Source organism: Lissotriton helveticus, chromosome 6 (genome assembly GCF_964261635.1).
Source record: "Lissotriton helveticus chromosome 6, aLisHel1.1, whole genome shotgun sequence".
Classification (NCBI taxonomy): domain Eukaryota; kingdom Metazoa; phylum Chordata; class Amphibia; order Caudata; family Salamandridae; genus Lissotriton; species Lissotriton helveticus.
This window is the reverse complement of record NC_136067.1, coordinates 1,029,986,810-1,029,999,794: the sequence shown is the minus strand read 5'-3', so window position 1 is coordinate 1,029,999,794 and position 12,985 is coordinate 1,029,986,810. Positions and strand designations below refer to the sequence as shown.

Here is a 12,985-nt window from a genome sequence, read left to right as displayed (position 1 = left end):
CTTATTCCAGGTAAACGAGGTAATATCGCCCTGTAGCTTAGCCAACCAAGCCGGATCAAAGTAAAGTGGAATTGTGTTAAATAAAAAGGAAACCTTAGGGAGAATAGTCATTTTCACCAAGTTTACTCGGCCTAATAAGGACAGGGGAAGATGCATCCAAGCTCCCATAAGCTTACGACATTCTTTCGCAACTGCAGCGAAGTTTAGGTGAGCGATCGAATTAATGTCCTTAACAATGTTTAACCCCAAATATCGCAAACTAGTATTGAGTTGCTCATTGAAGCCCGACAAATCTTCATTCCACACCATTATCTCAGTCTTTGAGGCATTAACCTGATATCCTGAGACATCCCCAAATTCCATTGCAAGCTTAATGGCTGCCGGAAACGCAGTAGTAATGTCTGATATCATAATCATTACGTCATCTGCGTAAAGGGCCACCTTTTTTACCCAGTCTCTATAAATAAAAGGTTTGATAGTATTATCCTCTCTTAATTTATGAGCAAAAGGCTCAATATAGAGATCGAATAACAAAGGGGATAAAGGGCAGCCCTGTCGTGTACCTCTTGTAACCGCGAAGGGTTCGGATAAACCCCCATTTATCAATACATAGGCCGTAGGACTCTGATACAACAATTTTACTGCTCTGCAAAAGCTCTTACCCACGTTGAATTTGGCCAAGGCCCCCGACAGGTACAGCCAATTGACCCTCTCGACGGCCTTGGTGGCATCCAAAGTGAGAACAGCCAATGGGATAGAGTCCTTGGTCGCCATGTCTATGGCTCCGATGAGATCATAAGTCAACTCAAAAAGTTGACGACCCCTAACGAAACCCTTCCGACTAGAATGTAAAATATCAGGGGCGACCAGGCTCAACCTTTTAGCTAAGATGGAAGCAAATATTTTGTAATCCGTATTCAGGATTGATATAGGGCGGTATGAGCCACAGTTAGTGGCTGGCTTACCCGATTTCAATATGAGCGTTATGGAAGCATTGTTCCAGGATGTAGGTGGAGGCACCCCCTCTTGCAAAATTTGATTGAATAGGACCGCAAGGAAGGGGGAAGGGGGATATTTCTTCCGTCAAATTTTTATAAACCTCGGCTGGCAGGCCATCAGGGCCTGCGGCCTTGCTTCCCTTACTGCCCCGAATAGCCTCAGCAACTTCTTCCACTGTGATCACATCATCCAAAGAAGCACTTTGTTCTGAGGATAATGCAGGTTGAGGGATGTCATTCAGCCAATTACCTATACTTTCTGGGGAAATATCCTTATCCTCCTGATATATATTTTGGAAGAACTCTTTAAAGGCAGTTCTGATATCAACGTCGGATGAAAAAGTCCCAGCATTAGTTGTAACTGAGTCAATTATATTACGTGCCTGATAGGTCTTTGATTTCCAGGCCAGTAGTTTACCGGCTCCCTCTCCGTACTCAAAGAGAGCTAATTTGCTCGCTTCCCATTTCTGTTGGATGCGTTGGTTTAAGACGGAAGTCAGCTCCCCCTTAACTGTAAGCAGTTCCTCATTCAAAAGTGGTACATTCGGGTTGGAATCATTACTACTAGCTTCTATGTCAGCTTGCGTAGTGATTATCTTAGCTTCAATAGAGGCCACTTCTTGTACGTACTGCCTCCTTCGGTATACCACCTTATTTTGGATTATACCACACAAACAAATCGACAAGCAGTTGTTTTGAGCGAAAGCGAATCTGTTACGATTGTTTTTACGAAGGGGTATTTATGCTGATGGCTACTTGTGAAGGGCTGATAATATGGTCTTCTCACGTTTGGCCTACCTGCAATACATCCTAGCGATTGTTAAAAACATGGGCGTTTGTAATTGCAGTCGCCTTTAGTCTGACCAGCCAGCATTGCTTTGGGATACCTACTGGTCTTCCGGCTCCTGAAAGAACTGTTTTTTATCAAACTGACCAAAAGCAAATCGACGCGTTCTGCAGAGGTCCTGCAGCTTTAAATCTTCACCAAAGCGTGCCAGTTCTCCTGGCCTGACCAGTGATTACGACTGTGGCTATGATGGATCAGGGCGCCCAAGGTATACATTTACTTCATTCCCCCTGACGCTGCTAGTTTTCATATCTCTTGTGGTCACAGGTTACACAGAGAAAAAAACAAGCATTGGCATAGCCAATAGGTCTCGCTTTTGGGACTTTATAAGTATTTAGTTATGCAGCACAATATCCTTGCATGGCTAAACACTTATAAGGTCCCAAAGGCAAGACCTATTGGCTATGCCAATGCTTGTTTTTTTAGGCACGGGGAGATTAAGTGATTTGCCCAGAATCAAACGAGGTTTTGGCGTCGTTACCGAGACTCTAACCCAGATCCCCAGGTCCGAGGTCGAGCGCCTTAGCCGTTAGGCTAACTCCTCTCTTCTGTTATGGTACTAAATGCAGTTCTGCCTAATTTAGGGATAACCCGTGTGTTGCTGTTCATTAGATGCATATTAAGTACGGTTCCTTGAAGGCTGTTCATTCCTAACGCTAACCTTTTCGAGGGATTAGTGGGATGCAGACTTTTACAATCAAGGGCCCCTTTCTCAAATTCCACAAAGCTAGTTTTGCACACCAATTTGAAGTTCCTTCCACTTGGCGGTTTACCGTAATGAGCCCGTCATCCTGAAAGCCACTTTCAGAGCCGCTTCCCGAGGAGCGGAAAGGGCGCTGCATTCTCTGCAAAGGTGCAGCAGAATGGTACTGGAATCTCTGCATAGTCGCAAAGATCTGCCAGCTGTTTGCCTCTTTAAGTACATCTCCTCATCAACCAGAGTATTGTAAAATGGACAGTAGTCTCTCTCGCCCTCTGCCACGTGATTGCAGTGTAGTAACAACAACAACAGCAGGTCTCTACACCAAACTGCCACCGACCTATGTGGAGCAGCTATTTGAAAGAGCGTCCACAGTTCGACAAAACATTACGGTTTGGTTGCAGAGGTGGTGAGAATCGACAGTGGGAAAGGTATCACATCATCTTTTCCAGTGAACCTTGTTTCTCATGGTCTACTGTCACACTTGTATAGGATTTCTTCTGCTTCCTAAACTAATTCAAGTATATTTATCTATTAAAGAATCCGTGCAGGAAATTAGTTATCTCAAAGTACAGTTCTCCAGCGTTGACATCTTTCAGATTCACACCCATCCCTCAATCCTTACTCCCCTTGTTTACCTTGTACTTTGTAACTTGTATCGAAGTATGGTGGCCCGTGGGGCAGTGGAAATTAGTGCACTCTGACTACTTTGGCTTGGTTTTTGGCTCATTCCATAGAAGTGATTGTGCTTTTAGAAGGCACTTTTTAAAACCTTAAAGGCCTGTCAAATCTATGTACTGCTATTATAAATTGCATTTCTCTTCCAAGGGTACTTCATTAATAGTCATAAGCACTGGTTAGTGGAGATATTTGCAAAAATGAAATGTAAATGACAATTGCCCATTTATAACCTTTTTTAGGATGCAAACTCAATTTTTCTATGTATATGCACTTTTTTTTTGTACAAAGAGAACTTGCACATATTATATAGGGCTTTTGATTTTGATGTGGATTGGCCTGGACTAGAAATAGGATTATGGGTAAGAAACTTTTCCTTCTGTGTGAGCAGTAGTGTGAATTGTGCAATATGTTTCAATTTAAAAGAGTTTGACTTAAGCTTTTAACACACATTATTTTATCTTCAGGTGATGTGCAAGTGGGTGGATGATTTCAGAAATGTGCTCTCTGTCTTCTGGCTTGCAGTCTTGCCAGTGATGTTCAAGTTTATGCAAGTGGTGGCAGTAGGATGCATAGTAGCTTCCATTATCCTTCATCTTCTGCAACTTTGTATACCATCCTGTGAAAACAAGTACGTATCCATCACTTTACAACAAATGTTTGCAGGATGTATAAACTGAATTTATTGTACTTGACTGTAAGTCTTGACTGCTAAGCTTACTCACTTTAGCTGCTGCCTATAAAGTGTCGGGGTGATCAGTTAAACTGGGGCAGAGAAAAAGGGGTAGTCCCAAAACACATTTTCCCCATGCAGTTTCCCATAGGGATGTTGGCCACAACTACAGCCCAACTGGTGAACGGAATTTCACCAAATTTGGCAAAAAGCTAGATCTTTGTCCAGAAGGAGTGCTTTTTGTAATTTGGTGTAAATCTTTTCAGTAGTTTTGGGAGTTATTAAAGCAAAAAAAGTATGCATAACTAGACGTGAATCCACGTTCCAACAGCAATGCTTTGATTGGCTGGCAGCAACCTGAGAGAAAAGTTGGTGCTGCCATTTTGTGAATCTGTACACTGTTCTGATGGTGGTTGGGGTGAAAATTGAATAGAAGGGGGCAAGATAAAGGTATCCTGTCCTCATGGGACTTATGGAGGGGTTCTGTGAGCGACCCCTCATGGACAAGAAATTGCCAAAAATCATTTCATTATTTATGCACCAGGATCTGCAGATCCACTACAGCACTCAGCAAGGCCCCCCTTGTGAAGCCGTGATTTAAAAAAAACACATATACCCACTTACACAACCACTTGCAAACCTACTCATACAGCCATACACCCTCTCACACATCCCCTCACTGACTGAGTACTACCTGCAGGCAGTCCTCACACAGGCACTTCCACACTCACTCAGGCACCCATCCACAGAACCACTGACACACCTACTCACATACCCATACAGCCACGTACCCACCACTCACAACCCCAATACCACACCCTCTTTCAGACCCACACCACTACCACTACCACACCCACTCACAGACGCACACAGTCACTCCCACTCCCACACAAACCTGCTTGCACATCCACACAATCGCTCACACTCGCCCACAAAACCACTACCAAATGCATTCACAGACCTACAAAGCCATTCACAGACCTACAAAGCCACTCACACACGCACAAAACCACTCACACAACCACTTATACGCCCACTCACATTCACACAACCACTCACAGGCCCATACAGCCACTCACAGGCCCACAAAACCACTACTACACACACATGAACACACTTACTTGCACACCCACAGAGTTACAACACCCACTCACACAACACAAAAGGTTACAGGGACTTTATAGTTAGGCTATACAAACCGTAGAAATTCACTAAAAAAACAACGATGACAGGTGTTATATTTAGGGTCAGATTTTACACCCACAAAACCATGGAAGTTCAACAGTTCTAGTTATCCCAAGTAACTATAACTTGTGCCCTAAGGTAACTATAGCTTGTGCTCTCACCAGGCACTGCTAATTACCTCAAATATTATGTCACTTATGATGGCTTCTAGCACTTCATTAATGATATCACTGCAACATTTGCATTGAAATTATTGATAAGAAAACTGCATGGGCGAGGCATGAGTTATAGTTACTTAGGATAACTATAACTGCTGAATTTCTATGGCGTGTGTATAATATGAACTCAACTTATAGTTACTTAGGATAACTATAACTGCTGAATTTCTGTGGCGTGTGTATAATATGAACCCAACTATAACGTCCCTGTAACCTTTGTTTTTTTCAGTGAATATATATATCTTTATATATTATTGTTTGGATCGTGTTTCCAGAGGAAATGCATATTTTGTGTTGCTAACTGGCACAGTTTGACAAATCTCCTCGAAACTTTCTAAAAACAAATGGTATCTTTTTGACCAGTTTCTACATGGAAAGTTTCAGAGTGATCCATCAAGTGGGAGCTGAGAAAAAAGGGAGGTCCCGAATGTGTTTTCCCCATTCATTTTTCCATAGGAAATTTAGACACCACTACAACCCAAACCGCTGAAGAGATGTGCACCAAATTTGGCAATAAGCTAGATCCTGGTCAAGAAAGAGTGATTTTTGTGATTTGGTGTAAATCCATTCAGAGGTTTTTGAGCAACTAATGCTAAAAAAAATGGTATATCTGGGGACGTTGTGCCTCCAGGGATCCAACAGATCTCCTGTTGAGATATGATTTGCTGCCACCACATCAACTAGAAAGTGGTAGGAGCCACCTTTTGGACTCAGTTCTGAGTCCTAAAAAAAATGCAAAGAAACATAAGGTGACAGGATAGGGATCCCCTGATCCCTTAGGCCTGGTGGTGGGGTCTCAGAGGAACCACGCCTAGTGCCAGAAACTTTTTTTTTTTTATTGCAGCAAATATGTGGTGGATCCATGAATCTGTAACAAAATCTATAAAACAAAAAGCATGCAGTCCGGTGCATTTCGTCCCCAACAAACCCTGGAGGTGGCCAGGGTACACACTTTAGTCAAGGTGAAGGGGTGGCGTGGTCCCACTTCCAAGCAAAATAAGACCCAAGGGACACCATCCCCTGGGGTTGTGCAATTATATGAAGGGAAGGGGGCATGCTATCCCCTCCCTGAGCCTAATTAGGGCCCGTGGACACCATCCCCTGGGGCCAGAATGTAACAAAAAGAGAGGGGGCTGTGAAGACCCCCTCCCCGAACCTTAAAAGGCCCCAGGGGTTCACTTACTGTTTCCCAGGGAGACACCCAGGACACAGTTTCCCTCCCTTCACTTCCCCAGGCAGGGAAATATGTTTGCTCCTGTCTGGTGGGAGATTACAAAATGCTCCAGCTGCCTAGGTTTTAGACACAGTGGTTCCTAGATAAGAGCAATAGACAAGGAGAGAGATGAATATAGACTCAGAGTCAGTACTATATTTAAAGCTGTCCGGCCGGACAGGAATATTTTAATTTATAAAATGTAAACAAAAGAATAAAGTGGGACACAAGCCTGCTTCCTACTGAACATATAGAACAAACACAGAATACAAAATAGAGAAACAAGAAAGGCTCAGACAGAGTGACATGTTTGTATGTTGCACATTCTGATAACACTAACAATAATGTGATGAGACACCGTTACACATAAATAATAATCAGTAGAAAAGTGTATAATGTGTACATTAAGTCGACGACGTTTCCATCCCTTTTGTACATTTTGGGATCATCATCAGGACATTTACATGCCTGAATACAATGGCCTGGATTTAGGAAGTAAAAGAGATTGAAAAAGAAAAACTAAATTAGATTCTAAGGAAATATAGGTGTAAATCAGCGTGGAGGTACATGCGATGCATGTAGGCGAGATGTACAGCGTAATAATGCACATGACAGTGGTGTCACAAGAAGAGGTGTGAGAGCCAGCGTTTCCTAATGCGCGAAGATCGCTGTCCTTAAGTGTCTAATGAAAAACCATGCTAGGATCAGTCAACCGAGTTGGTGAGAGGTTTAAATCACAACAGAATCCAGGAAACGGAAACCACGTTCATCTTGATATGGCATGGAATTTGCGGCTATCTAATTAAAGGAAGATGCACAGGGGGTGACCGCAAGGTTCAGCGCTGCATAATGCTTAGTGTAAATGATAGGACAAATAGTAAACCTACAAACATGCGGATATAGAAGTTAACCGCGTTGGCGGTATCACACAGTATACAGAGAATACACAGGGATAGACCGCGAGGTGCAGCGCGGTGTCATGCTAAGTATAAACGGTAGGGAAAAATGGTAATACCTACAATCAGTGCGAGAGCACTGATATGGAGGTCAACCGCGTGGGCGGTATTACACACGAAAAGCTTGGATTTACGAAGGCCGAGCGGAGTGCTGCAATGAGGTTATAAATGTAACCGATGTGTTCTGTGTCCCTGCCAGCAACAGGGCGGGCAGGGACACGGAACACATATTTCTCCCATCTGGAGGGAGAACGCAAAAAACAGCACCTCGTTGCGGGCGGGTGCAATGCCAGCTTGCGCGCCATGCGGGGAGCCGGCTAGGGCTGCGTAACTCCGAGGTTCCCCCCGGCAGTCCCCAACGTGTTGGTAGGTGGATGCCCCCGTGCCGTTCCCCCTCCCCATTTGTTTACATTTTGGCCCGGGGGATGGGTTCCTGAGACCTAAATAGGCTTAGGGAGGAGGGCTGCGTGCCCCCTCTCTTTATTAATTACTCTGCCCCAGGGGATGGGGTCCTGGGGTCCTAATAAGGCTCAGGGAGGCGGCTGCATGCGTCCCCCTGTTATTTTAGAAATTTGGCCTGAGGAGGGGGTCCACGGGGTCCATTAAGGCTCGAGGAAGAAGTGACACCCACCCCCTCCTCTTTATAATTGACTTTGGCCCCCAGGATGGGGTCCCCAGGGCTTTATAAGTTACAGGGAGGGGGGCAGTACACTCCCCCTGCCCTTAGAATACGACCCTGGGGGATAGGGTTCCCAAGGCCTATGTAGGCTTGGGGAGGGGGGCTGCGCAACCCCCTCCCCTTTTTGTTGAATTTGACATTTCTAAACCAGAATCATTCTTACCAGGTTTGGTCTGGTGCGTTACTTAGTTCCAGTATTGATATTTATAAAGTGCGGACAGACCACAGTACTTGATTTCACCATGACCTATATTTGTTGTACTAATGGCAGCATCAAGTCGGATGTGGCATCATAAACGGAATGGCCGAGAGTGGCCACAGACTTTGGTGCTGAGATCCCTCCTTCATGCATTCCTCTTCAAGGGCTCTGTATCACAGAGAAGTCTAGTCTTCATTGGTTCTGGAGAAGACTTGGTATTCTGTGAAGGCCCTACAGTGGTGGCCAAGAAAGCTTGTATCATTGCTTCGCCATGTAAACGACCAGAAATCAGTTAGCAGAAAGAAGGATGCTAAATACTCTAAACAGTCCGATTCCATGTGCATTATATCGCTGTGCTAGTTTAGTTTTGTTAGTAATCATACAAAAAAACTTTTTTTTGTGACTAAAATTTCTGTAGATATTCCAGTGGGAGTTCAGAGGAAGTTCGTCATCTAACTGTTACCTTTCCTCTGGCAGATTTGGTCATCAACATGATGAAAACCTAATTCGCATACTCTGCTTGGCTTTTTCTCAGCATTAGGCTAATGCTCTCGAAACCTACTTTAAGGTTAATAAACATATTGCCAGAACCAGTATTCATGCAGTACATGTTATGCTAAGTGTTCAAGAACTACTTAAAACTAAAAAAGTAGTCAAAATTATGGAGATTGTTGTAAAACTGCTTTATGAGCTGCAATAGTTGTTTGGCATGTTTTATGTTTTAACTATTTTTAATATTGTGATACCTTTGTCTTCTGTATTTTAGATCAGCTCCGTGATTTGCTTGCTTTTATAGTTTCTGCACTGCAGGCGGGTGTTGACATTTTGATACCGTTTTATTTAACGAAATAAATAGATTTTTTTTTGTATCCCTTATAAGGAGTATTGAGGTTCTCTTTCTTAAAAGGCCACTGTCAACCTTTTGACGTGAATTTTTTTCTGTTTAAATGGTTTCGCATAATGAAGTGCTGTAAACGAAATGTTAATAAGTGTTCCAGATGTATTATATAGTATGCTGGACAGTATGCCAAGGTTAGAGAATTCATTTACAAGCAAGAACTACACTTTCTTGTCGCTATACAGAAATATACTGCAGAAACCAAATCTACTTCAATATTTTCCCAAATGTTAGGAAAGTACTATGCAATATATGAATTAAGCACAATATCTACCAAGAATCCCTATTCAAAGTTTCCTGAACCTCTGAGTTGTGCCTTTAAAACTGTTACTTAATCTTAAAATCGACCCTTTCCTCAAATAGTGTGGGAGTGAACAACATAGTCCACTGTGTACGGTGCTGAAAATTAACGCTGACTGCATGCAGCTCTGGAAAATATAGCAGACATGCGGTAGCCCCGATGCCATTGAAATGTGCCCCTCCTGTTACCCTGGGTGACTGGGACCTCGTACTGCTCAAATAACATCATGAAGGAAGTTGCATGGCCGGTGCTTGATTGAGCATTTTTGGGTAGCACTGGGTAAGTTAGTGCTAAACCTGCATGTGAATGCATTGGAGGCTCAGGGGGTGGTTAATATCTTATGGGATGCTACCAAATACTGAGGACCCGTGCAACAGCCTTAATGAATTTTACAAGGGTGAAAAACTGTCATAACCATTGAACTGAAAGTAGAAGAATTTGAAAACCATACTTAAAAGAGATAATCTGTAGATTAAGGAATTAGAACGGGGAAATAAGAAGTGTATATAGAGGCAATAATTCAAGTGATGCTAGCAATAATAGCTAAAGACCTTGTCATTATGTTGAACACAGTGCTCTAGGCAGGTGCTAAGTGAAAGGGAAATATGTCTTCTTCCGTGTTCTCTTTTCAGGATGGAATCTTGAGAGGGGGATCGAGAGTAACAGCCCATATATGATTTACGAACACATCTCCCACGAACTTGGCTAGTGAAGATACTCACAGTAGCAGAAAAACTCTAGAAAGAGAAGCTCAGATATAGACAACTGGATAATTTCTGTGCAGATATGCTTGCCAATATCTTCAGACAGGTGCCTGAAAGTTCAAACTGTTTGTGTACAAAGATGAACAACATAAGAAAGTAATTCCATGGTTCCCCAGTCTTAATACATATACCCAGATCCACCAACTTGTATTGGATTTACCCCTTACTTGTAATGGCAGTCAGAAACACGTCACAGCTAAGCCACTGTACTTGGGGTTGATTTAAACAACAGGATAGCTCAAAAGGTTCAGGAGCTGCTGCAGAGATATGCCTGCTGCCAGAAGGTTCAGAGTGTTAACTGCTGAGGAGCAGATGCCCCTGAATTAAGCAGTCCAGAGTTAGGTAGTAACAGGGTTGGATTGGGATAAAAAATCGGCCCGGGCATGCAAAAAAAAAATAAGTGGCCCACATTTGCATATTGTCTTTCCGCAAGACACTGCTTCGGCGACATTTTATTTAACCCCTTCGCTGCGGGGGGAGGGGGGCTGCGGTGCTTGTGACTAGCCCAGCTCGTCATGAGGCACAGTGGAGCTGTGCTCATGGCGAGCTGGGCTCGTCACGACTCCGCCCACTGATTGATTCTCCCACACAGGCAGGGAATCAATCACGCGTGGGCGGACCGCGACCGTTTATGACCAGCCCAGCCCAGCTCATCATGAGGCACAGTGGAGCTGGGCTCGTCATAACGGCTGCGCCACTCCCCCACGCGGCAAATTCAACGCCTGTGCGGGCTTTCTATTGAAGTGGGCGGAGTCATGATGAGTCTAGCTCGTCATGAACCCAGCTCCACTGGGCAGCATGACGATCTGGACTCTTCATGAGCACTGCAGCGCCGCTCGCGGCCCCTCCCCCATGCTGAAAAGGGGTTAAATTGGACAACAATAACACATGGCATTTAATGCATTTAGAAATTACACGTGTGACACTCAGCCCTAAATAAAAATGATTGCCCAAGCCCGACTTCCTATAGGCAGGATCGAGGCAGAACACCCAACTTAGATTATTTTTTTAAATGGGGCAAAAATAGTGCCTTTGCAGCTCAATTATTACTTGAAAGTGCTAAAAAGCCCTAGGTTATGAAGGGGGATTCATGGCATATGCGAATATTTTTATGGTGTGTGAAGCAACTCTGACCCTTCACGGAAATGTTGTTGGTAACCGTTGTGGGAAGTTGGCCTGGCATATGATGTCCACTATTCTAGTGGGCACCTTGCACCAGTCCAAATGACCCTTATTGATGGTAGGTTTAGACAACCTTTATAGAAAGCTATCCTAGTGGTATCTGTGGAGAGCTGCCTTCAGGCTAAGTCTTGAAGGAATGTAAAGCAGCTTGTTTTACCAGTCTATAATCTCATGAATGACCAAATGAAAGAAGAACCACACCAGGTATATATGGAAATATAAGTAGTTATTCTAAACACTCCCCTCTAGCCTTTTTTTGAGGCTGGAGGCAAAAGTACTATACAGGAACTTAACTAGCACACAGTAAATTAGCACAATATACATTTTGCCCTAGGCGCCTCACAAATCATATACTAAGAAAGTGGTATAAGTACCGCTCTGAGCATAGAGACAAGGCCTAGGGCCTGTAGAAGCGCTGGGGCAACCAGGAACCACCCAAGGTAGGGACGCAGGATACCCACGGGGGACGCGTGCAGTGTCTAAACAGAGCCGCGAATCACTATGGCTTCTATGGAGAAAGTTAAATTTACAATTTTAAATAATAAGGACTCTTAGGAGTGGACTACGGTAAAACCCCTTCAGTACTGGACACTGTGAGAGTCAAGACCCACGGGAGCACCGAAGAACTCGTGTTACCTCACCCAGGGAAGCCGGGTGCATAGGTGTCTTTTCGTATCGGGTTTCGTCGTCGTTTCCTATGGAGAGCTGCAAAGAAGTGCGGTAGGCGACCTGGTGAAGAGCATCCGGATGGATCCAAGGGTGGATCGGAGATCTGAAGAACCTGAAAGCAGAGGGGATAGATTCTGGGTCACTAGCCAGTGACCAGGAAGGCGACAAGAAGATGCCAGCCGATGTCGGGTGATTTCAGGTGATGTAGGTGAAGCTTGACTCTTCAGCCACGAGGACCAGGAGGCGTCGACGACAACCAGGAGCTTGATTCGAGTTGTCCCACGTCGGATGTTGAGTGCTGCAGCGTCGGTCTCCAGATTGGACCCAACAAGCCTTGGCAACAGCAACCCACGCAAGATGGAAAGATTGACTTCGGAGCAGACCAGCAAGGTCTGAGGGACTCACCCTTTGGAGGGGAGTCAGGGACATCTGGAGCAACCAGGGAAGCCCAGGTTGAATCCTTCGTGGGGACCCACCAGTAGATGGACCAGGGATCGCGAAGGGGCCTCGAGCAGAAATGCAGGAAGCGGGCCCACGGAACACTCGTGGAGTGTAGGCCTCCAAGCTTCGGTGCAAAAGGTGCTCAGGGCTTGGTCTACAAGTAGCCCAAATGCACAACTTCAGGAAAGCTCGGGAAGTCGATGCACTAGCAAATATGCGTATGTCCAGGAGTTCCGGTCCCACGTCTCTCGTGGTGGCTACAGGTCTCAGCTTATTGGGGACTCGTGTCGGCCTCGGAGATGTCTGGAAGTCAGTGTCCTGTGTCGCAGATTCTTCTGGATCCATTGGGAGCCTTGAAAATGCAAACCGGCAAGATGCTTTGTT

General features: G+C 44.6%; 1 protein-coding gene across 2 annotated transcripts in view; it reads left to right on the top strand.

The window, feature by feature from the left end:
- Positions 1–12,985, top strand: part of GINM1 (glycosylated integral membrane protein 1) — a 320,213-nt gene that overhangs the window by 277,184 nt on the left and 30,044 nt on the right. For both annotated transcript variants that reach the window (XM_078648657.1, XM_078648658.1), the window contains exon 7: positions 3,691–3,854. In XM_078648657.1, coding sequence (XP_078504783.1) covers positions 3,691–3,854 — 164 coding nt within the window. The remainder of the gene's footprint in view (positions 1–3,690; positions 3,855–12,985) is intronic.